Source organism: Aspergillus oryzae, chromosome 6 (genome assembly GCF_000184455.2).
Source record: "Aspergillus oryzae RIB40 DNA, chromosome 6".
NCBI classification, from domain to species: domain Eukaryota; kingdom Fungi; phylum Ascomycota; class Eurotiomycetes; order Eurotiales; family Aspergillaceae; genus Aspergillus; species Aspergillus oryzae.
In genome coordinates, this window is record NC_036440.1 from 2,425,849 (window position 1) to 2,449,465 (window position 23,617).

Sequence of the window (23,617 nt, forward strand, 5' to 3'; positions counted from 1 at the left end):
GTAGCATGTAGTTGAAGGCCTCTGAGTACTAGACCTTGTCTGACCAAAGGCCAGAGGTGAACCTCGTATTAGACTATCAGTCTTTTAGACTATCCCTTGGAAACTGGCCACGATTCGTTGAATTGCAATTCCGATGCCCTCCACTCTACAAACAAGGTGACTGTCTTCCCATCACCTACCCATGATGAAAGTGGACTACCACTTGTATAAACTTACACTGAATCCCATAAGTCCGCCGAACTGTCATTAACTCATTAATCCTCTTTCTCTGGACAATACACCTACTTTTAGTACTTACAATTTATATAATCTACCTTCTGATAAACATTGTCCAAGACTATAAATTTTCTCTTCACGAATAGGTAAAAACTCCCTAAGATAACACATATACTTCACTAAACAGACATCTAGCCACCTAACATTCTGTTTTTACAGTCCGAATTAACCAAGAATATCTCGACATGCCTTCCCCAGATAATTCGGCTACGTGCAGTAGCGGCCGCATCAACGCAGGACCCTGCATGATTAGGGTTACTTACTAGTAAGTATACGAGGATATCGTATAGATCGCTCTACTGTACCAGTCGTAAATAGACACTTAAAGCAGACACCCCAAGTCATATTCAAAACAAGTCCATATACTACTGAAAAGGATACATTATCTTATACTATATTATGCCAAAGGAGCAAGAACCAAAACTAGCCCAAAAAACAACCAAAGAAAGAAAAGAAAGCCAATTATCTACTAAATCAGAATCCCCATTTTGAATCCGCCCTCTCGAAGCCCAAGAATTCAACCACACGCTCCATATGATCCACGCCCCAGAAACATTCTTTCTCACCTTGGGCATTCACACACTCGATCCAGGGTAATCCGAATGCTCCGGTATCGACTGCTTTTTGGGTGTTTTCTGTCAGACGGAGTTTGGTTTCTGAGTCTTGGGACTGTATATCAATTAGCATCACCATCACCATCACCACCACCACCAACAACCAAATAATAAACCAAAAAAGGACCAAAAAACCAGGAAAAACTTACAGAACATAAGATCTCCCCCGCAACCACCTCACCAAACACATCTCCCAAAACACCCATAAACCCATCAGTCGTCACAATACCAGAATCTCCATCTCCCCAAAGTCCCCGATACAATCTCTCCACTACCTCAGCTATCTTCTCTGGATACCGCTCACTGAGGACAAGTAGTATGCTCTGGACCTCAGCAGTCGGGAAGGGAAACCCGGCTGGTGGAGATTCACACATGGGTAGATTTAGTCGACGGGACCAGTAGAGACGTTGTTTGTTTAGCCAGATTGATTTGTCTTTTTATTCTGTTAGCTTCTCTTTTGTAGAATTTGGGTATTGGATTTTGGAATTTTGATGGTGGACCTGGGGACATGGGACAAAGCAAAGGAGAGTAGGGAAAGAGGGTATATACTTTTAACAGCAATCGGGGGTGGATTTCCACATATAGTGAACAGATCGCGGAGGAGGACTGGAGTGTAGGTTATTTCGCATTTTGAGAAAGTAGGAGAGTTCTATATTATGATTAGTTTGGTTGGTGGTTTATCATGGTAGCTTGTAGTTAGGGGACGGACTCTGAGAATGTGGAAAGCAACGTAGCTGAATGGACTTAAGAGGTCGAAGTAGAGGGTGAGTTTTGGGGTGGACATTTTGGGAATATAGTATAATTATAGATATTATAATTATTATAAATTGAAGAGTTGTGTTTCTGTTTATTTTACACTGGCAGGGTTAGGTATTGATTGAGTGGGAGGGAGGGATGGGTTTATATTCTACGAATCTATGATCTACAAGGAGCACTTTGAAGAATAAAATGGAAAGTGCAGAGTTTCTTTCCTTGATCTCGACTGATGACTCAACAATTCAACGGGTAGAGACGCGTGGATATGCAGAAGAACGGTGAGGGCTGGAGGCCTCGTATCCTGGGTGGAATGATAACTAATCATAAAAATATTGAGTTGTTGGGCCCCAACCATGTACCTGACTCATATTGAAACGAATTGAATCTTAAGCAATCGCTATTCGATAAAATATACCAAACTAAATACTTACTAACCACTGGAGGTCTTCTAGACTTAACATGGGATTATTCAATGAACAGAAATCCATATTCTTAAGAGACTGTGCCCGAGACTAATGCTATCCCCAATCAACAGTAAATGCAGTTTACCCCCCAACAAGCCCCAAAGTCCCCTCTGCAATTTGCTTCAGAGAATCTCCCGATCCAGTTCATTTTACTGTGTACAATTTAGCCAAAATGACTGGATATCGGAGATATGAAGGATTCTGAAGGATTTTAAATGATTTAGCCATCGCGACTGACGATCATGTTTCAACTATATGAAGTACTGTGCGTTCAGGGGATTCGGACTGAAGGATTTAAAGAGCAATATGGTAGATAGTTCAGAGACTCAGGCCCCAACTCATTCCTTTTATGACCGCTATCTTTGGGTGTATGCGAAATACCGATCTATGCTGATAGATCTCAAGATATCTCTGGGTTGGTAACTTTGGAGATACACGAAGACTCACATGTCATGTTATCCACGGGTTTGCCCTTCCTTATAAGTTGACCAACACCGAAGTCTTCTCCATCGATATTATCTAAGATGTCATGGAAGTTTTCAAACAACAGCTGAGCCTTCTGGTGACCAATATGCCCGCTTCGATAGCACATTTTCATCCTAGTGCCAGAGAGTTCTTGTGCTACCTCAAGATAGATGCTGGTAGGCAATTGTACATCCCAGGACTCGAGGTCAGGACGAGGATGGACTGTCATGTCACCTATTGAAGTAGGTTGCATTGTGTGTGTTCCCAACTTAACGTTCACGAAACTTTGGACAGGTGGGAGGCCACTGGAATGTAGCGTTTTCAGCCCATGCTCGTAAATCTCGTGCGAAGCAAGCTCCTGTTGAACGCTTCGTAAAATCCGTTGAATTGACTCTTCTGTATCAGTCAGCCTGAAGCGAAACAGGCTAGTCGCCAGCAAAGGGCCGCCCATCTGATCCAACCCGGGATAAGGATAACTGCGACCCAATTTACCCATCTTGAACACGAAATCGAACAGGCCAGAATGCTGGGCCAAAGCCAGGGACCAGGCTGTGACGATGACGGCACCCAATCCTACTTGATACTTCTTAGGGACAGTGATAGCCATCGAGTTTGTCAAGATGCTATGTTCCCTGGTTGGCCCCAATGGACCCCGACAAACGACCTCCGTAGTGGAGCCCTTGATATAGTCGTTCCAGTATTTGAAAGCCTTTTCATCGTCCTGGTGCGTTTTTAGATATTGCGCGAAATCGCGGTACCAAGGCTTTGGTGGGCCACGTTGAATATCATCGGGGGCGTCTAGTGCCCTCATAAAATCTCGCTCGAGCAAATACCGCGTGAATGCGTCGCAAAAGGCGTGGTGGATGGCAATAGTTAAGAAGGTCGTTCCACTGGGCTTATCGCGTATCAGTGAGAATCGTACATTTCTCTGCCTTGGAGTTAGAATGACAGCCTTGGTTTGCTGGATGTGATTGAGTATGCACCCGTCAAATGACGAGAAGGATACAGCAGTGGTGGGGAGAAGAACTTGGCCAGCCACTGTTACTTTTGGCCCAAGTGGCCCTTAGGATAGGGTGGTTAACTGTTAGTGCCTCGACTGCTCGTTTCAAGGCACTTTCGTCGACAAGACCCTTTAGCTCATAGACATAAACGGACAAATGAAGTTCGCCATTATCATGAAGACGTATAATCATTTCTAACCCTAGTGTCAACGATATTGCAAATGTATAATAGCATGAGATTGTACCTTGGATGGGAGAAACAGGCGCTGTCCTATGTATGTCAGCGTAATTCTTTCAATTAAATCCAAACAATCAACCGTCGAAGCGCTCGTACCCTGTAATTGAGAGCACTGCTTGTATCGCGGTGGATCCATGGTTCTTAAAAGTTGTGGACACGGTGGAGCGCAATAAAGCTTGGCACCGTTCATACTTCGGTTACCTTAAATTGAGTTCAGACGTCGGATGGAGTATTCATAGTGCGCAGTCTTTTTCTCATGACGAAAGAAAGGTCGCGTCGTAGGATGAATCCGACGAATAAATTGCGGCGTTCAAAGGCAGCATAAAGCCATGGCATGTATCGCGAAGAACCAACACGGAGTCGAAGTGTAACTTTTCGTGGATGCGATATGTTGGGCATGGAAGTATATATGGAGGCATTGGTTATCGCGGTCTCTGATATGAATAACAGGGTTAGCCAGCGCGTCATTGAAGACAGTGCGAAATGGAAGATACAGGGATGGGAATATCGAAGCTCACCTGACCAACAGGATGATGGTCACAACGCGACACGCGTGTCGAAGACAAGGATCACTATATGGCGCAATGAGTATCGGACAGAAACAAAGAAGTCACTCAATTTCATGCATGTGAAGGTCTCAAGAACGGAATGGTAAATGCGGAGGCCGAATACAGGGAGACGTTGAGTAGATGTGAAAGTAGGCATACTGATCTAAGTCGGGCCATGGGCTAGAGAAATTAACATTGGTTGCATTGAAGACATTCTGATGTCGAAAATTGTTTTCCTTTCTTTTCTTTTTGTTTCTTTTCTTTTCTCCTTTTTTTTTTTTTTTTTTTTTTTTTTTCCAATGGTTCACCTAGCTTGTAATGTAAAGCAGAATCGGGGGATCTTATCACAAAGTTAAATGTGAAGTGTAACAGGAAGAGATTGCTCCGGAAAAACATAGAAAAAAAAGGCATGTATGGGAAAGAGGAAATAGCTTTGTATAGCTTCCAGAGTGACGGATGGAGGAAGTGACCGTGGACGGCAGGTATGGGTGGGATTTGATGGGGTGAGATGATAAGCATTGAACTGCAGGAAAGAATGGAGACATTACCTTTAGAGTAGCTGTGGATAGCTTCACTAATTCCTGAAGAGTATGTATAGTAGTTGCGGACAAGGGACTTCTATATTGGGAAGGTGATTTAACGCGGAGGGATTTACGAGAAATTCTGCCAGCGGCAAAGTCTGACTTCAACCTCAATCAAAAGAAGTAAATCCAGAGAAGAATCGTGTATAGCTTCAATTGAGCAGCTGGAAAGTCATGTAGGACTCTGAAAAAGGAAACAAAGCGACTAGCAAGGGAATAATGATGAGTTGGAAACAGGCACTACGAACAAGGCCACTACCCCTAGCCCCGTGCAGTACTTCACCATGATGAAAGAGTGATATACAGACATAGGGGACTTGTATAGCTTCACATTGTCTACGAGAAGGACACAAAAAAACAAAATAAGATACGATAACATGTCCCGGGGTGCTCTACCACAGCTACTCTCCCTCCAGATGTACCGACATCGCCTTCGTGCTTCGCGAGGGTTACCAGGTCCCCTCTCCCTTTGCAGGGCTACACTCATTGAAGACTTCTTTAAAAGGCTTCGAATCTCCCTCAGGAGAGGGGCGAGACTCGAACGGGCGGCCTCATATAGAGAACCGCACTGAGCGTTTCAAAGGTCAGCTGAAGTCCCTCAGACCAGTAGGCCATCGGGTTCACTGTGGCGAGAGAATATGATCGCGTTTAAACTAAATAGAGTGTGTTTGTTTGCCTGAGGCTCTCGATGTTAGGCCTGAGGTGGCTGTGATTGGCCTCAGGTGAACAACACAGAGCTGGGTTTGCGTAGTTTGCTGGGCAGACGCAGGCTGCGTGGGTGTGGCCAACAACACTAGAACAGCGGTCGAGGATCCTGTGTGAAGTAGTCATTTCCAAGCCATTTCTTGGCACATATCTGTAGAGGCCAGCCTTCAGAGAAGAACGAGACTTAGAATACATCTGCTTTGCTTGGCTTGAGAAGCAATGGAGTATTGAGTATACTTCCAATTGCTTGTGAAAGGAAACTCAATTGTGCCGCCTCAAAAGCTTATCAACATGGACCCACCGTTTGTGTTAACTTTATACGATGAACGACAGCGCGTGGTATTCAACAGCAGACGTAGTAAGACTGAATGCCCCAGTTATGTGACAATGTTCCTATTTTCAGTATAACTTATTTTCTTGGCTCCTTTAGAAGATCCTTGGACTGAGGAGTATGTTACACTGTCTATGATCGCTCAAGATCTACAATCATTGCTTTTTATAACGAATGGATAGCATTGGTCATTGACCGTAGTATGAATAGACATATATAAGTAATGGTGTTATAATTGTATACCCTTCATAGCTAATGACGTGAAGCTGGTCTAGTTTAGCATAACCAGCTGCCTAAGTGACATCGCAGCCAGAAAGTTGTGATCGAAATACGAGACTCCGAGAAGACCTCTTGGACATGCTGCACCACCCTATTCCTAGTAATCAACTTTATCTCTAGCACCGCCACATATTTGCCATAATGCCGTTCCCCTCTCGTGGGTTGTTCCTGAAGCACGTACCCCGTACGCAGTAGCCTACGCAGAGCTTTCGAGGATGTAAGATGTATTTAGATCGGCTCAACGAGCATGCGCCACACTATTACTCCACAGTAGTATTTCGCTAGCGCTACAGGGATCCAAATAGCGTGGCTGTAGGTCCAATAAACGGTCGTATCAAAACCCTAGGCAACAAAAATAAGGCTTCGAAGTAACTCAAGCTTTTGCCTAGGCTGACTTTAAGACGTTAGTAGCTAAGAGACTACCTTTGTTTTGACCTTACATATTGCTAAAGGGTAATTGCGAGCACACCACATGATAACCTTAGAATTTGTACATTATCAAGAGCTACAGCACCTGCTGCTTTGCGCCTCGGTAGACGAGATCCGGGGAAGTTTACAGTTACAGTACACGGGGCGAGTGGACCCTGAAGTCTTGGCCCACCTCCTAGTTCCAATTTTAGCGTGTGGCTTAAACTCGGCTGCCTGACGCTGACGTCGTTTGGTTTCAGACCGACTCTTGCATTCTTTCAGGATTTGCGCATATAAGGTGAGTCGTCCGCTGTTATGGTTGCACCAAACTACCTATTGTCGCATCCTTTGCTAATTCCTGGAAAACCTCAAGCGTTCTTAATTCCACTGCAGTCTATTCTGTCTTCTAAAAATCCGCATCACATCCATCGTAAAAACAAAACAGTCAAAATGGGCGCTTCTTCCATCTCATCTCCGGTGAACTTCATCCTTCCGTCCTCCAGCTCCGGATCCTCCATCAAGAAACCCATCAAATCCGTCCAAAAACCATGTTTCGGCTGTGACTGTGGTGATGAAGAGTGCGATTGCTGCATCTGCACTGTGATGTAATGGATGTGATGATGTACGTCCGTTTACCCGGCTGAGATTGACGACAATGGACGATTAACGGGGGACCCTAGGGCCAAGTTCGATCGGTTGACGCCAATATAGTCCGGGGGTAACGGTTGATTCAAATATATGTGTGTCTTGATGATATAATGCTTGATGCGGATCTGGGAGGGTTATGGCCACAGGCGGGAGGATTCTTGCCGCTTTTCTGAGCGATGATTGTTGATTGTTACTGCTATTGATATCCATTTGACTATTCTCTCTTTATCAGTCTTGAACGGAAGTCTGAGAAAAGTTGTTTGTCTTTTCGCCTCTCCTCTTTGTTCTTTGTCCGTTTTCCTTATGCTTTGCTTGTCTCTGTTTTATTGCTTGTAGATTCTTCCTACCTTCGGGCCACTTTCGATCTCTCGATGCTCTCGGAACAGGCCATGGGATGACGATTGATAGCGCACAACTTAGCTTGATCAATGCGCATTATATGCTATACCTGATACTGGCAATTACTTTGTCTGAAGATGCTAAATTTGGAAGAGAAAATAGGAAAGAGAAGAAAACGAAACAAAGTCAAATTAACAAAAATGCTCTGCTGCGTGTGTCACCCACTTGTCGAAAGACACAGCACTAACTTCAACTTGGTAAAGCATATTGGTGTCTACGATTCACTGCTCTTCATAGCCAATCCTTAATAGCTGATTGTTCTTGTCCTCGTAAGACGACCACTTTGGTCGTTGAGGTTTGGTCAATGAATAGAGGTATGAACCCAACAAAGCAAGTGCAGATAAAAAGCAGGAAATGGAAAGACCCTGCAAAATAATTGCGCATTTACAAATTCACAAATACCCTCAACGCTTGCATCACTCCCATACTTACAAACTGTTAACTCTCCACGATGTCATTTCCGCTCCTTAAACTACCTACTGAACTACGGCTTGATATCTACCGGCATCTTTTTGGCATCTCTCCGACTACTCGACTCTTCCTTGGCTTGACCAACTCACCCCTGCACCCCAATGAGGGGGCAAATCCACTCCATACCTTCGAGATCTGCTATTTTCCTCTGTCACATCCACGTATGACACATTACCAAACCAATACTGGGTATCAAGTGGAGTGGGCCCAACACCAGATATACAGCCGGAGTCGTTTTCTCGCCATCTTAGTGACCTGCAAAAAGGTCTACAGCGAAGCAATGCCGCTATTCTACTCCGAGTCATTCTTCGCGATATCGGCAAACATCAATACAGCTGTCAGCTGGCTGGCTGGGATCGGTGCTCAACGAAGACGGCATATCCGGAGACTAAGTGTTCATTTTGATAGTATACCGCCACTTCGGCCCAGAATGAACTGGAACGAGATACAAGACAGTATGGAGGCAATGTCTGGGATCTTGATGGATGTGGACCGTATCGATGTCCTAGAGCTACTTATAGTAGACAAGCAGCATGAGCATTATCTGGCTTGCATGGCAGCAAGAATTCATCTCAAGATACCGTGGTATAATGTACTCCGGGAACCGGGGAAACCACTCCTACTACATGGCATTGAGCAGCTAGAGCGACTGCCATGGTTGGGCTGTTTACGGATTGTGGGGCATATGGGATTGCTGCTACGCTTTCCTGAGGATAGGGCTTATCTAGAAGGTTTTGCGAAAGGCAAGAAACCAGCTGGACTAGGAGATAAGAATGAGCACAAACCTGTTGTTCAAGTGCTGATGCCAGAAGGGATGGATTCTGATGAAAGCTAGAAAATCAATAACATATCCAATGGCCAAGCCCTCAGTGTACAACATGAGTGTGCGAAGGGCAGTCAACTTGTTATACCTATCCATAACGGCATGTCTGTCAGATGTCGGAAATTTTCTTAGATGCTGTGATGCAAATGAGATAAACTGAGAGATACACTACCGGTCTATTTAGTTATTGAGAGACTATTGATACCAACGTCTTCTTTCGTGGAATTTTGTTCAGAGTGAAATCTTTTCCCTACATTCTTTATAGACTCCCGCACCAGAAGCATCTCCATCTCCCAGGTTAACTACCATATGACAGGCGGTGGCTAAATTGGAATTTCCCTTTTCCATTCCTCTTTTCTCCCCAATGCTGTGATCCGTAGGAAGCGGAAGGGGGGAGACACGGCCTGAAGAGACCTCATACTGCTTGTATAATAAGGCAGTTTTAGGCCACACAACTGTACCTCTGTTGAAACCACTATGCCAATATTTCTCAGGTTCCTTGCTAGACTCCGTACACTACGGCCAATCACTATAATTCGCCTTGTTGCGGCGTAAAGTGTCGGGCGGAAAAGGAGCGGTGACTCATTCGCTTGGTTGAGGTAGGGCTCGCTTACATCGCTTACAACCAACAGTGCGAGCGTAGGTGGATTAGTAGGAGAGTAATCTCACTATAGCGGAAAACTGCATCGGGCAATTGCTTAGAGGAGCCCAGTGGACCTTTGACACGATTGACGAACTGCTGTTTGTTGCCCCTTGCCCTTTCCCGTTTGGTTCCTTTTCCTCCGTCGTCCACATTCGTCCACGTGGTCATGGTGGGTATTATGAGCAACACGGCAGAGATTGCAAGTTCCCACCTTACTCTCCTTCAAACACACGAAAATAATTCTATCGGGCATTAATCCGTGGTGAAGGCGCAGCATTGCGGCAACAGCCTGAGACTTTTATGAAGTGTCATGAAATTACGGTGAAGTGTCAGGAGCCAGCCAATGGTAGCGGCGGTGTGCTGGATAGGGCTGCCAATCGTTACGAGTATTTCCGCGATCTTGGCGCCCATCTACTCCAACAATTTTGGCCACTACTCGCCTCCGTTCTAGACTAATTAGTGAAGCTGAACATTGCGGATATAGCAATCCAAAATAGCGTGAGAAGGCGAAGGCCTGTGGCCCACGTGTCACCTACGCACGAGATTCTTCTCCACCTAGTTTGGTCTCAGCCATGATTGACGGTCGATCAGACAATGTATCCATTACTGGCATGTTTGAATGTAAACGTGGATCAGGCACACCCTGAATGCGGCACATTAGAGTCTGGAGTTATGAGCGTGGCCAGTGGAACCGCGAATCAGTGGTGCTTCGCCTAGGAATTCGTCCAAGTTGGTCCCCATAGCCCTGGAATAACCGCATGCAACGAATAGAGAAGTCTTTTCGCATTGCATCGCAAAGATCCACTATCTCCCTTTATTCGTGCCTTATACACTTCTTCTGCCCTAGACCGAGGACTATAAGAAGGGGTGCCTTTCGCACTCTTCTCGGTTTTCCATCATTCATTCATTCATTCACTCAAACAACACTATCATCTAGACCCTGTCTCAAAGTTCCTCTCCATTCTCTATCTCGTTCTCACTCTAGCCCACCATGTCCTTCTACACCAACACCCGTCAGGAAGACAATGAGCAGTACGACGTGTCCTTCGAAATCGGCGGTCGACAGATAGATGGTTTCCCCACACCATGCTCTAATCTGAGAGCTGGTGGGCTTGTCTACCTCCGAGGCCACCCTTGCGAGATCACGGACATCCACACTTCCCCAGCCAGCCGGTCCGTGGTCCAGATTGTCGGGTTCGATATCCACACCGGACAATTCATGGACGACCAATACCCTCTCCGCGAAACTGTCTTTGTCCCTCGCATCAACAATCACACTCCGGTAAGTATCTATTTTCATGGGTCTCCCAGACGTCCACATTGCCTTGAAGAATACAAACTGACCTGCAATGTCGTAGTCCTCGAGTGGCCGCAGCCAAGTGAGCAGAGCGAGTTCCAGAGGCTCTGGTAGCCAGATGGTCCCTAGGTCTCGCCAGTCCAGCAATGCTGGACAATACCTCAAGTGAGTACATACCTTTCATAGAACCCCGGAGCTCGAGTGCGGGAGACGAGAGGCTCTAGTGAGTAGACATGACCTGACGCTGACGGTTGCTATTATCTAGTTATTAAATTTCGGAATATTCTCGAGGTGTCCCTTCGTCGGACCTTGCGAGTACTCTGTTTGATTAGTTCGGGACAAGATGGTTGATCCATCGATGGGCTTAAGTTGGAGTTGATATGGTTCGGTGATTTATCTTTCGGTTTCTGTTTCTTGGATATATTTTCCTCGATTCTTTTGTGTTAAGATAGACTGGATCTCCTATTCATTGATTACATTTTCGTGATTCTGCTCTTCGAGTATCACTACGTAGGCGGATTGAAGGTATATATTCGATTGTAACACTGTTACTACTAGCATAATTCTTTGAAGTTTCACTACAGGAAAGCCGTACTCTCGTTCAATTCAATGTGTTAAGATCGCTATAAGCATATTGAGGTACCAAAAGTTACCTTAGCCCTATCCTTCCCGATCAACAGTGACGTTATACCATAATTACGAGACAGACGATCTACATACTATGGCCAACCAAGGCCCAGAAGAAGTAATAAGAACATAAACACATCCCAAAACTAGTGAACACACACTATGACGAGCCAGTCCCTGATCTTCCTTACCACGTGCAACAAGATTACCATCATCATCACATGACGTCATCTAACCATAACCCCAGAATGCAATGCAAATTCAGACCAAAACCCCGGCCGGAACCACCCCAAAATATTCTCACGATCATTTCCCTCGGCAGTCCATCACTCGGACCCGAAAATGTTCTAATCCAGTGGGTCAACGTCTCCCTTGGGCTTGGCTTATCCGCTGAAGAACCAGGGACTAGCTTACCCGTCACCATGACGCAATGGACTTTGTATACGTGAAATGAATTTTTTGTTTACTTATAAATATGCGCGTTTGTGCTGCGGGTGGTTGAATTCTATGTTATACTGTTCAATTGCATTATAGAATCTCAGTTTGCCTTCTTCAAATTACATCCTTTCACCTATTACTTCTTTACTTTCATCACATACCAACAATCCAAGATGTTAAGCCGCAGCTCCAGATTCGCAACAAGCTGCACAAGACAGCACCTCTACCGCCAAACCAGAACCCCCCTTCGCAATGCACGCGCCCGCTACTCCACCTCCACAGAATCAGGCTCCTCGGGGACCTCCCCCGCCGTAGTGGGCGGAATCGCCGGTGGCGCCGTCACATTCCTGGCCGGATACGTCTGGTACCAATTCTCCGGGGCGAAGACGATCGTGCAGACTGCAAACCAAACAGAGGCGTATTTCAAGGAGGCCAAGAAGAAGGTCGCTGAGAAGACTCCCGAGCCGGATGAGGCGTTCGGGTGGTTGAGAGATACGGCTAAGAATTATGCGTCGTTTATCCCCGGTGCGAAGGGGTATGTTGATACGGCGTTTGATGACCTAGAGCGTATCAGACGGAATCAGGGGAAGGAGTTTGATGAGATTGTTCGTGATGCGTATAATGATCTCCGAGAGGTGTCGAAGAAGGGGAAGCTTGATGTGGATACGGCGGTTAAGGTGAGGGATGTGTTGCAGAAGCATTTTAAGCGGTTGTATGAGCTTGCTGGGGATTCTGCGGAGGATATTCTCGATAATCATCCGGAGTTGAAGGAGAAGCTTGGCGGGAGCTTTGATCGTTTGAAGGAGATGGGTAGTGCTTATGGTCCTCAGGCTCAGGAGGAGGTTGATAAGACTTGGAAGCAGATTAAGGATATTGTTTCTGCTGGTATCAGCACTGATACTGTTGAGAAGATCCAGAAGGTGGCTAAGGAGAAGGAGGAGAAGCTTCGGAAACTTGGTGATGAGGCTTGGAAGCGTGGTCTTGACGAGGCCCAGCCTTACCTCGAGAAGAGTCCGAAGATCAAGGAGTTCATTGAGAAGAACACTGATGCCTTGAAGAAGGGGAACTACTCGAAGATCTGGGATATGGTCAAGGAGAGTTCCTCCTCCGGAAACACTGAAGACTTGGAGAAGTACGTCAAGGATCTCGCCGGGAAGGCCAAGGAGAGCGGATTTGGCAATCTGGATAAACTATCCAACATGGTTCCTGGCGGTTCACAAATTCTTTCCCAATTGCAGTCTCTCCAGAATGCAGCGGAGAAGAAGGGCCCGGAGGCTGAGAAGCTTCTCAAGGAGACTATCAATGACCTCCAGGGAGTTTTGTCCGAGAAAGTGAAGAAGGCGGAGCAGCTTGCTGAAGAAACAAAGTCTGAGAGCAAGTGAGCTCCAGTAATGATGCGCTAGCTTGTTTATACATCTGCATGGGTCGAGCTTCCATCCGGCGAAAGATTAATATTAATCATGAGGATTTATTTTTCGATGACGATGGGTTCTGGGAATCGGCGTTCTTATTCGGGTCTAGGTCAGGGATGGCTTATGGCAGGTAGATATTAAATTTACAAAATGAAACTTCTATTACATGTCCCAAATATCCAAGCAGGTTTCATGTGTTCGTTTCAATCTTCTTAGAAAGAACCCTTCCACACTCAAGGCAATATTGTAGACATTTATACCAGGGAATAGCTCATTCCGAGCTATTCCTAATTCGTTAAGGATCTGAGCTAGTGGAGAAAATAGCTGCCTCAGGCTATTTATCATTAAAGACACGCCCACCGCCTATTTCTGCTAGTCAATGTTCGGTACCGCATCCAGAATATCGTCCTATCTTGCGACTATTTTTCACCATTGCTCTCATCTAACCAATTGACTCGATTAGTCGGTATCACGGAGCTTTTAAAATAGCGACTGATACCCATAAAACTACAAAGGTGTAACGGCATACCTCACAGAAAACCAATTGCAACCCTCCCCTCATCACCAAAATGTCCTCCGGATTCGTATCAGCCGGAACAGACCAAGAACCGGTAGAACGCGACGATGAATGGCTCCGCGTCCAACAAGAGCTGGAGGAGGAACGACGACGCAAGGCAGAATTAGGCAAGCAAGCCGACGGCAAAAGTCTCTACGAAGTGCTACAGCAGAACAAAAGTGAGTCTCTGGTATCCTGAGCGGGCCAGCTTGCGCGGATCACGGATATTCGTTTGGATTGACATGTTAGGGGTGATTGTTCCTCCGCGATGAAAAAGTGGCCAAACAGGAAGCCTTTGAGGAGAAAATTAAATTGAAGAATCAGTTCCGTTCGCTTGACGAGGATGAGGTCGAGTTCCTAGACTCGATTATGGAGTCGACGCGCGCGCAGGAGGCCGCTGTCAAGAAGGAGACTGCGGAGCAGCTTGAGGCTTTCCGGAGACACAGGGAGGAGGCGGAGAAGGTTGCGCTTGAGGAGGGGACTGCCGATGTTACTCCTGCCGCTGAGGGGGAGGATTGGAAGATCCCTGCGCGTAAGAGGAGGAGGGATAAGAAGGACCTTTTGTTTCCGGGAAAGAAGCGCAAGTCTACTGCTGAAGTTGCGGGAGAAACTCTGTCGACTGGAGAGCAGAAGGTGAATCAAAAGGACAGGGAACCCGGAAAAGTTGATAAACAGTCTGTTTCGATTCCGGCTGAGGCTGTTAAAGCTGAAAAGTCACAGCCATCTGTGAGCGCAGCGAGTTCAGTCAATCCCGTACGGCCCGGCAATGCGAAGGTGGCGGTACCTGAACAGACTGAGAAGAAGCCAGCGGCCAAGCCAGCCCCGATAGCTCTTGGCTTGTCTGGCTACAGTTCCGACTCTGAGTAATTGTAATTGCCATTTCGCTTGGGGCCGCGTATCACATTCATTCATTGGTCGCCCTTCCTTTGATAACCGCTTACGAGACGTAACTCACGTTGCGGTATCGATTGGACCATTAGAGTTGAACATGCCAGGCCACTTATCACAGACACTCTACAACCTAGGGTTTGGTAAAATGGTGAAAGCGCGTGACACTGCCAATCGGAGGCCACAGTGTTCCAGTTTTTTCAAAATATTCAAAAGACTAACTCGCAGAATATTTCATGATTCTCGATTTATTTACAATACATGGGGAGACCAGAGTACTTCGGAAGCCAACATAATTATCAATTTCCAAAATGTTTGCAACATGTATCAGAGATTATATTTTGAAAATATCAAAGCAACAACCCAACGCTTATACTCTACCCTAGCTACAGGGAGTTCTCCTTCTCTCTTGGTCTTTCGCTTTCAACACTTTGTATTCTCCTCATCCAACACAGGTTCACTCCTTGTGTTGTGCATAAACCTCTTGCTTCACTTCTTGTTCGTGAACTTTGTGCTCAAGATCATGAGGAAGGTAATCCTCCTTCTTGGTTCCTAGCACAATCCATGGGGAGTTGGAGAACAAGTAGTTCATCTCTTCAAGCGGCAACTTCTTGGTCTCAGGCAGCAACAACCAGAAGAAGACGGCGTTGGTGAAGTTACAGATGATGAAGACAAAGTAATACCGGTAGCGGACATTCTCCATTGCGATTGGTGTCACTTGGCCAATCATGGTGTTGAACGCATAAGATGTCATGGTAGCAATGGAAACACCCTTCGACCGGGTCCGCGTATCGAAAACCTCTGCCGGAATGATCCAAGACAGAGGACCACAGGTGCAAGAGAAAGAGAAATTATACAACCATGTCATAATGATGAAGCCCCAGTGAGCCCCTGTGTTGTTGACCTCGGGAGGGAATCTTGCGAGCAGGATGCATGCGATGATGAAAGTGAGGCAGTTACCCAAGTTTCCAAAGATCAGACTTCGCCGTCTACCGAAGCGGTCAATGAACATCATACAGAGGAACTGGGCTACCAAGGCAATGACGGAATTGATTGCTTGGTAACGCAACGTTTCGTCTCCCTTGATTCCGATCTGCTCATAAATTGTCACGGAGTAGTACCTGCCGAAATTGAAGATTAGCGGTGTATCTCTTAGAGGACACCGAGACTTTTCTTTCTTTATTTTCCAGATGTTCGGGTTGAGAGGCATTCTATCGGTACTTACTGGATAGCCGACACTCCCGTCATCTGCACTGATGCTTGTAACGCGCAGCAAAGGAAAAGACGGCGGAACGATGACCGAGAACTGAACAATTCCAAGTATGACTTGGCTTCATTCTCATGCTCAAACGTAATACTCTCCTGAATCTGGTTGTATTCAGCACGGACCCATGGGTCATTTTCATCCCCATGCGCGTGAAGCTTCGCAAGCGTTTGCAGGCCCTTTTCGTGCTCGCCATGGTCAATGAGCCAACGCGGCGACTACCCTCGGATTAGCTATGATAACTGTGATAACCACGGATGTACTCACCTCCGGGAAAAACATAATCAGGAGACCCAAAAACACGGCGGGAACCACTTGTAAACCAAGTGGGACCTGCCACTGAGCATTGTTTGTTGGGGCAAATCCAATATACGTGCCATACGAGATCCATGCAGCACACAGGGAACCAACGCCCAGCATGAATTGCTGCAGCGATGTCACTCGACCTCGAATGTCAGGGTGGCAGATCTCAGCCTGGTATAGCGGGATAATCATGGTAAGGAATCCGACACTACACAGGACTTAGTCTTGGTTCTCGTTTTAGTATCTCTGGGGCTTACCCAAGTCCGGCCAGGAACCTCCCACTGTATAAGTATGCGACTGTCTGTGCTCCAGTCTGGAGCCCTCCACCAAGACAAAAGATTACACAACCGAGGGAGATGGTCTTTCTTCTGCCGAGAATATCACCACTGGGACCTGCAAATGCTGAGCCGAAGAAGGCACCTGCTGTGAACATAGACACAACCAATCCGCTAGTAGACTGTCAGTGAGCCTGTTCAATACAATATTATCTTTGCCGCGTCTTGTGGGAGTCTTACGTCTGGGTGTCATTTGCTGCGAACTTGTCTTCGAACGAATGGCTGGCAATAACCTCCGCAATAACACCCAAATCGTCTAGAGTCGTAACAGTCAGTATGGGCTTGATAGCCTATTGATGCACTGTCACTCACATCCATAAAGGAACGATCCCAGCGAGGCGAAAACGCCCACCAGAAACTGTGTAATTGATCAGCAACTATAGAAGCTATCCCTTCGTTAAACATGGATACTCACTTGGTACCACGCTGGAGAGAGACGCATGGTGATCTCAATATCAAATCAAACAATCTAACTGTCCACTATGCCCTGAGAGCAAACTCAATAGGTAGACCGGTGGACCAGATGCGGGGATTTCCCTGGGGTATGGGGTTCCGCAGGCCTTTAAGAACTTCTGGAGATCGCCAGCTCAGATCCAGCACTAAGGCCTCGGAGCCCCCGACAACAGTCTATGGGATCGTGGTTCATATTGTCTCGTGGTGGGATTCCGGAGCTTTTTTCCAAAAGCATGGTAAAGGCGCCATAGCGTGTCGATAATTCCCGGATTCCACACCAATGAAGGAACATGCCCTATAGAAACAAGAACTTCGCAGCGAATCAGGACCCCAGTCCCATGAGAAAGGATTCAATTGGTGCTTGACCGTTTGCGGGGGGCCGTCGTGGTGTGGCTTTCGGAGTCGCGAGATACTCGTGCAAGCGCGAGCCCTGATTGATGGAAGATCTCGTGGCGTTGCCTCGGCTTCAAAACCAAGACGACGGCGCCGTTCCCAAGCATCGCCTGCACTTTCTACACATGATTCACGCCAATTTCCTTCGTGGTCTGGAACAACCCCGCAGGAGATTTTCCCGTTCTATTACGATAGCTACGATGGGTGTTCAGTCCACATTAATTAGTTGGCGCTGTCCAGCTGCTTCCACCACGGATCTTGCAAGAGTACTTAGTCTAGCACCATCTTCCCTCTTATCCTGCCAATCAATCTCTCGGGCAATTCAATTTACCACTTTACTGTGCAATTTATGATATTTTAACGGCCGCAATAATGACTACCTTCACGAAACTTAGCGATCAGGATACGCCGAGTATCGCGATCCACCCATCCCGGCGTATTTCCAAGATCAATCCCAACATCTATGCAGGTTTCACAGAGTAAGCTTAGATTTAATTTTTCCTATTCAGTACTAGAGCGCCAAAGGAATCAAGCTCACGCATGATCGCAGGCACATGGGCCGATGCATTTATGGCGGCATCTACGACCCGGGTAATCCCTTGTCAGATGAGAATGGCTTCAGGAAAGATGTCCTCGAAGCTCTGAAGACGCTAGACATTCCCGTTGTCCGCTACCCAGGCGGCAACTTCACGGCAACTTACCACTGGATCGACGGTGTTGGTCCTAAAGACCAGCGTCCTGCACGGTATGTTGTGTGATCATTCAGCTTCTGTTAACCCTCCTTCTGTGGTGTGCTCGAGCAACATATCCCTTTCTGCGATGGGTTTCTTGGTCACTAGAAGGTTTTGAACATGAATGCTGACTATCAAAAGGCCTGAGCTGGCTTGGCTGGGCACAGAAACGAACCAGTTCGGAACTGATGAATTCCTCAAGTGGTGTGAAGTTCTTGGAACTGAGCCATACTTCTGCCTGAACTTTGGAACAGGTACTCTTGACGAGGGTAGGCTTTGATCTAATCCCAATCATTAAAGCCTTGTGAAACTAACCAGGTTTCTATAGCACTCGCATGGGTTGAGTATTGCAATGGTACTGGAAACACTTACTATGCAAACCTCCGCCGGAAGAATGGCCGCCAAGAGCCTTACAATGTATGCGCCTTTTTCATGCTAATCATATCACTTGGCTGACATCACGCGTACAGGTTAAATACTGGGCTCTCGGAAACGAGACCTGGGGACCGTGGCAAGTAGAGCAAATGACCAAGGAGGCATACTCCCACAAGGCTTATCAATGGGCGAAAGGTAAATATCAATTTTCAAATGCCGCTATGACCAAAAGTACTAATCAAGTCCCATAGCCCTTAAACTCCTTGACCCCAGCTTAGTTCTGATCCTCTGTGGACAGGATGGTACAGCATCATGGGACTACTATACCCTGAAGCACTGTTTGCTTCCCGTCAACTCACCCCTATCTACCAGTGCTGTCCCCCTCATTGACATGCACAGCATTCACCTGTACACCTCCTCATCTTCGCACCTGCCTAATGCCACCGCCCCTCTGGCTGCTGAGCGTGCAATTGAGATCACATCCTCCCTGATCGATCTCGCCCGGATCGAGAACGGTGTTCCTCCAGAGCAAGCACGCCCAACCATCTGCTTTGATGAATGGAACGTCTGGGACCCCATCCGTGCCGAAGGCAGCAAGGGTGCAGAGGAATGCTACACGCTTTCCGACGCGCTGGCCGTGGCCGTCTGGCTCAATGTCTTTGTCCGTAAGAGCAAGGACTTGGGCATGGCATGCATTGCACAGACCGTCAATGTTATCTCCCCACTCATGACGACCAAGGAGGGCATCACCAAACAGACTACCTGGTGGCCTCTGTACCTGTTCTCTAAGTATATGCGTGGCTGGACAATCAGCGCGCATCTCGCCAGTGCAACCTACGAGGGCGAAACCTCTCCCAAGTGGATTCGTGGTGTCAAGGAGACCCCTTGGTTGGACGTCAGTGCTGTTCTGGGTGAGGATGGCTACGTCAACGTTGCTGTTGTCAACATCCACGAGGAGAAGGCCATTGAAACAACGATCGACGGTGCTTCGGGTGAGGTTACTGTGTTCACTGTCACTGGTGACAGCGTCGCCGCGACCAACATGAAGGGCAAGGAAGAAGTTGCCGTAGTTGAGAGCACCTGGGATGGACAGGGACCCTACACATTCCCTAAGCACTCTCTTACTCTCCTGAGATGGAAGGCTTAAGTGTCTCTGGTAGACACCAGCTAAGTTTCCGGCATAATAGAAATAGACTAGATAAATTCATTACATCTGTACCATCTCCACATCGATATCCGTCATAAATGGCCGTGGCTCATCACAGATGAATCTATCCATATGTAGCATCCGTCTAGCATACATCATCCAAAGTCGTTCTATACATTATCATAGCCTTAACCGAAGTGAACATCATGAACAGTGCCCTGTTCATCCAAGTGTACGTTCAACCTGTAAATCAATCACGTCAGTCCCATATCCTTATCACAGAAAGCAACAGCCTAGAGACCACAACATACCGTTCAGGCTTATAATCCATCGTCATCATATCGCCGGGTTTAACAATCCGATGAGACTGGGGCAAATCCTTCTTCGCAAATGACTACCAACACCCAGAATTAGCTTAATCCATAGACCATACCTCCGAAAGGGTAACAAAGGGCAAACAAACAGTAACGTCACTCGTTCCCTCCGTGATCGTCTTCCCGGCCAGCTTATTGAGCCATTCGTTCTTATCGCCGGCGTTAACCTGGGGGACGACTAGAGGCATGGTGGAATGAAAGATTTTGTTATTGAATAGAGATACTTTGTGTTGATTTGATCGTATTTGTGACCTCAATAATACTCGAGAGGAAAAACGCATGAGATGGTGGAATAGGATAGAAAGTTGCCTGGAGGGGTTGATAGCTTTATACATCATCACTGGTCAACTGGCAATGATGTCATGGCGAAGGCTTAGCATGGTCTTTCTGCTTTGGGATTAGTGCGTTGCTCGGGTGGATTGGATCTGCCGGACCGGTATTATGTGTCAGGTGGTGTATTGTACTTACCGTATTTGAGTATCTGGATTGGGATGTTATTTGGGTTGAGATTTTTATTGTTGTATGCTTTGTGTAGTATGTCTGGTTTGCACATGTATAATGTAAGTGTTTCTCTTTAAGTAGGTATATGAATCCTTGTTCCGCTCGAGTGCTTACGCTGATTCTATCTTGTGTTCGTATCCAGTGTATCATTTGAGATATATATTGTCTGTTGAGTGTCCATGGAATGCCATGAGGATCACGTCTCCTTATATTCATCTTAAATTGCTACAATGGCTTTATCCACAACTATCATTGATAAATCTATAGACACACTGTCAAAATCCGGTGTCTATCATAGTGCAACCCCGGGATGCTGAAGGGAAGGCACACTGAAGCACAGTTACGGGACGTTCTTGCCTCAAACACGGGCGTCACTCCCGTGCCTTGAGTATCCTTGAGCTTTGATAATATCTACGATGCTCATTTTGTCACTCTGCTGCTTTGAATCTATTCGCTCTTTTTGTGCGTCTCAAGCGGTACTCCATTGCTCGATTTTATGACTCCAGCTTGCTAACCATCTTTACTAAGATGTGAATCCTTCATTCTTATTGCCATTTCGGAGTCCTGCGTTAGATACAACTTGAAGCGGTATCATCAACTCGCGTCTGGTGAAGATACCAATAGCAGTCTTGAACCTTTACACTTCGTCTATTTACTTCCCTCTTGGACCGCTATAGCGAATCGGCTGTCATGCCGTACACACGAATGGGATCTCGATCAAGCTGGATAGAAGAATCAGAAACCACATCTATCGTGTGGGAAAGCATCATTGCAAATGAGCGAACGAGGGAGGCGAGACAGGAATTCCAGTATCAGTTACCCGATAACTACAAAGTATTGAAGCGTATACCAACCCTAACCACCCTTGACAAACCAACGAAAACCATCAAGGCGCCTTCCACAAGAATCGATGAACTCCTCAAACGTTCAGCGGAAGAATCCCCAAAGCCAACGACAACCCACAATAACCTAGTTCCACACTGGAGCTACGAGAAAAACTCACTCGCGGCAGCATGCGTCTTCAGCGGCATCACAGTACTGGGCATCATCTTCCTGAGCGTTCTCACTATCCGAAAGATCCGGAGAAGCTGGAAGCGCCACAAGCGCGAGAAGCAAGACTACGCCGCTTTTAAAAATCGAATCGAGGTGAACAAAAACAACAGAGATTTGAATGCCTGCTTTATAACTGAAAGCAAGTCTAGTCGTGAGTCGATGATGTATAGCCGCGATAATTCACCGTCCGGAGGTTACGTCGTCGAGCAAACAGGGGGATCTGTGACCCGCGTGTATCGCGAAGGCAATAATGTTTCGAGCCACACATTCGATTCCATCTGTGCTTCTCCGGAGAAAAGGAGCCCTCCCCGCGAGATTAAGCGGACTCCAGGGGGCCGAGCGGACTCGCGTACTCCCTCGGGAAAAGGGCGTGCTGGTTTGATTCCGAGACCCATTGTCGTGGTGCCATCTCCACTAAGACATGTCTACTCGCAGAAAGCCACGCCTGTTATGCAGCCGACTAGTCCCAGCACGCTTGATTCTGAGCAGTCACTCATGCCGCCTGCCTCTGCGCACGATACCAAACCGGTGGGTAGAACTTCCAGCCGCAACTCGTTGCTTCGATTACCTTCTATCAAGAAATCTATATCTCCTTTATTCAGTCCTTGAGAGATGGATTGCTTCTTCTGGATCAGAGTGATACTACATAATTGCACCCCGCGTTGGTTTATGGAACGGAAGACGACCTTCAGCACCCTTTATCGATAAAAGCTGGCCACGAGGATGGTACATCAAGCCCATCCCTTATTGTATACCTTTCAGTCTTTTGGTTATATGTTTATCCGTGGATCGTTGGCTGGTATATGTCGCCTTGTGGAGTAGTTTCGTTTGTTGCTTTTTTTTCTCTTTCCAGATTCGTTGGGCCTCTAGAACCAATATATTCTTTCCATAAGGGGGCTTTCATTCCTGCAGGGTGATTCTTGTTGTTTGTAGTTGAATAGATATTCCCTACCGCTATGGATAACCTCTACGCCGAGACATACCGTCCTGCGAATCTCTACGTAAGCATTTCTATCCTAGACCTGCCTCACTATCACAATTCCAGCTGCTGTCCTATGATGGCACGCAAAGCGGCACAAAGAAAACAGTAACCAAATAACCAAGATAATACTCTTCCTGACTTTATCCCGTCGAGTACACAAGTGCGAGGACCAACCGTTCTACACGTATATCAGTATTCAAATTGGTATTGATCCAAAGATTCTCATCTTCCCTAAGAAGAACGCCTTACCTTCCGTCATTCCAATCTCAATATACATCAACATCCGCATTCATAAACCAAGACACACTTCTGCTTCCACTCACCATTTAGTTAGATCTCTTGATAAGCAAGTGAGCCTCGTTCACTTAATCTAGATCTGATACTCACACTCGTGACTCGAAGTAGAAAGCTGGAGTGTAACTTTATCCAATTCTCTTCCTATATAGCCCTCTACAGATAAAGAACTGATACATACGACCATAGGGTGTGGAGAACAGGGCTTCCCGTCCGCTCAGCCGTACTTAAGCCACACGCCGGGAGGTTAGTAGTTGGGTGGGTGACCACCAGCGAATCCCTCCTGTTGTATGTTTTTTCTTTTTTCTTTTCTTTTTTTTTGGGGGGAAAATCAGTTGCACTGAATGGCTACTACAATATACTCTCCGTAGTTGATACGTATAGTCAACATGAATGCTGTGGCGTTGTAATGGCTATTGGGATCTATGCCAAGGTTATGCGGTATTTATTTCCAAGTCGGAGGGCTGATTAAACCGTCCTTCAAAGGGAATGGTAATATTGTAGTTTGTCTCTATTTATAGTGGTTCAGAGAATTATCTCTCCG

The 23,617-nt window shown here is 46.6% G+C and overlaps 8 protein-coding genes across 8 annotated transcripts; 5 read left to right on the forward strand and 3 right to left on the reverse strand.

The window, feature by feature from the left end:
* Window positions 1–750: 750 nt before the first annotated feature.
* Window positions 751–1,264, reverse strand: AO090038000465 (putative 2-hydroxychromene-2-carboxylate isomerase; the record flags this gene model as incomplete). Its single annotated transcript, XM_001825332.3, has 2 exons — window positions 751–945; window positions 1,040–1,264. The coding sequence occupies 2 exons, from the start codon at window positions 1,262–1,264 to the stop codon at window positions 751–753; spliced, it is 420 nt and encodes a 139-aa protein (XP_001825384.3).
* Window positions 1,265–8,614: 7,350 nt separating this feature from the next.
* Window positions 8,615–9,019, forward strand: AO090038000464 (uncharacterized protein; the record flags this gene model as incomplete). The annotated part of the gene is made up of 1 exon (XM_001825331.3): window positions 8,615–9,019. The coding sequence occupies one exon, from the start codon at window positions 8,615–8,617 to the stop codon at window positions 9,017–9,019; it is 405 nt and encodes a 134-aa protein (XP_001825383.3).
* Window positions 9,020–10,641: 1,622 nt separating this feature from the next.
* AO090038000463 (uncharacterized protein) lies at window positions 10,642–11,116 on the forward strand (the record flags this gene model as incomplete). Its single annotated transcript, XM_001825330.3, has 2 exons — window positions 10,642–10,932; window positions 11,009–11,116. The coding sequence occupies 2 exons, from the start codon at window positions 10,642–10,644 to the stop codon at window positions 11,114–11,116; spliced, it is 399 nt and encodes a 132-aa protein (XP_001825382.3).
* Window positions 11,117–12,185: 1,069 nt separating this feature from the next.
* Window positions 12,186–13,394, forward strand: AO090038000462 (uncharacterized protein; the record flags this gene model as incomplete). Its single annotated transcript, XM_001825329.3, has 1 exon — window positions 12,186–13,394. The coding sequence occupies one exon, from the start codon at window positions 12,186–12,188 to the stop codon at window positions 13,392–13,394; it is 1,209 nt and encodes a 402-aa protein (XP_001825381.1).
* A 599-nt stretch (window positions 13,395–13,993) lies between these two features.
* AO090038000461 (PSME3-interacting protein) lies at window positions 13,994–14,847 on the forward strand (the record flags this gene model as incomplete). Its single annotated transcript, XM_023238282.1, has 2 exons — window positions 13,994–14,159; window positions 14,342–14,847. 2 exons carry the CDS (start codon window positions 13,994–13,996, stop codon window positions 14,845–14,847), a joined length of 672 nt encoding a protein of 223 aa, XP_023093143.1.
* Window positions 14,848–15,325: 478 nt separating this feature from the next.
* AO090038000460 (sugar porter family MFS transporter) lies at window positions 15,326–18,158 on the reverse strand (the record flags this gene model as incomplete). Its single annotated transcript, XM_023238283.1, has 7 exons — window positions 15,326–15,989; window positions 16,094–16,350; window positions 16,400–16,643; window positions 16,693–16,884; window positions 16,951–17,060; window positions 17,590–17,735; window positions 18,155–18,158. 7 exons carry the CDS (start codon window positions 18,156–18,158, stop codon window positions 15,326–15,328), a joined length of 1,617 nt encoding a protein of 538 aa, XP_023093142.1.
* A 1,899-nt stretch (window positions 18,159–20,057) lies between these two features.
* AO090038000459 (uncharacterized protein) lies at window positions 20,058–20,524 on the reverse strand (the record flags this gene model as incomplete). The annotated part of the gene is made up of 3 exons (XM_001825326.3): window positions 20,058–20,112; window positions 20,181–20,263; window positions 20,333–20,524. 3 exons carry the CDS (start codon window positions 20,522–20,524, stop codon window positions 20,058–20,060), a joined length of 330 nt encoding a protein of 109 aa, XP_001825378.3.
* Window positions 20,525–20,779: 255 nt separating this feature from the next.
* Window positions 20,780–22,689, forward strand: AO090038000458 (uncharacterized protein; the record flags this gene model as incomplete). The annotated part of the gene is made up of 3 exons (XM_023238284.1): window positions 20,780–20,803; window positions 21,636–22,325; window positions 22,651–22,689. The coding sequence occupies 3 exons, from the start codon at window positions 20,780–20,782 to the stop codon at window positions 22,687–22,689; spliced, it is 753 nt and encodes a 250-aa protein (XP_023093141.1).
* Between the last annotated feature and the right edge of the window lie 928 nt (window positions 22,690–23,617).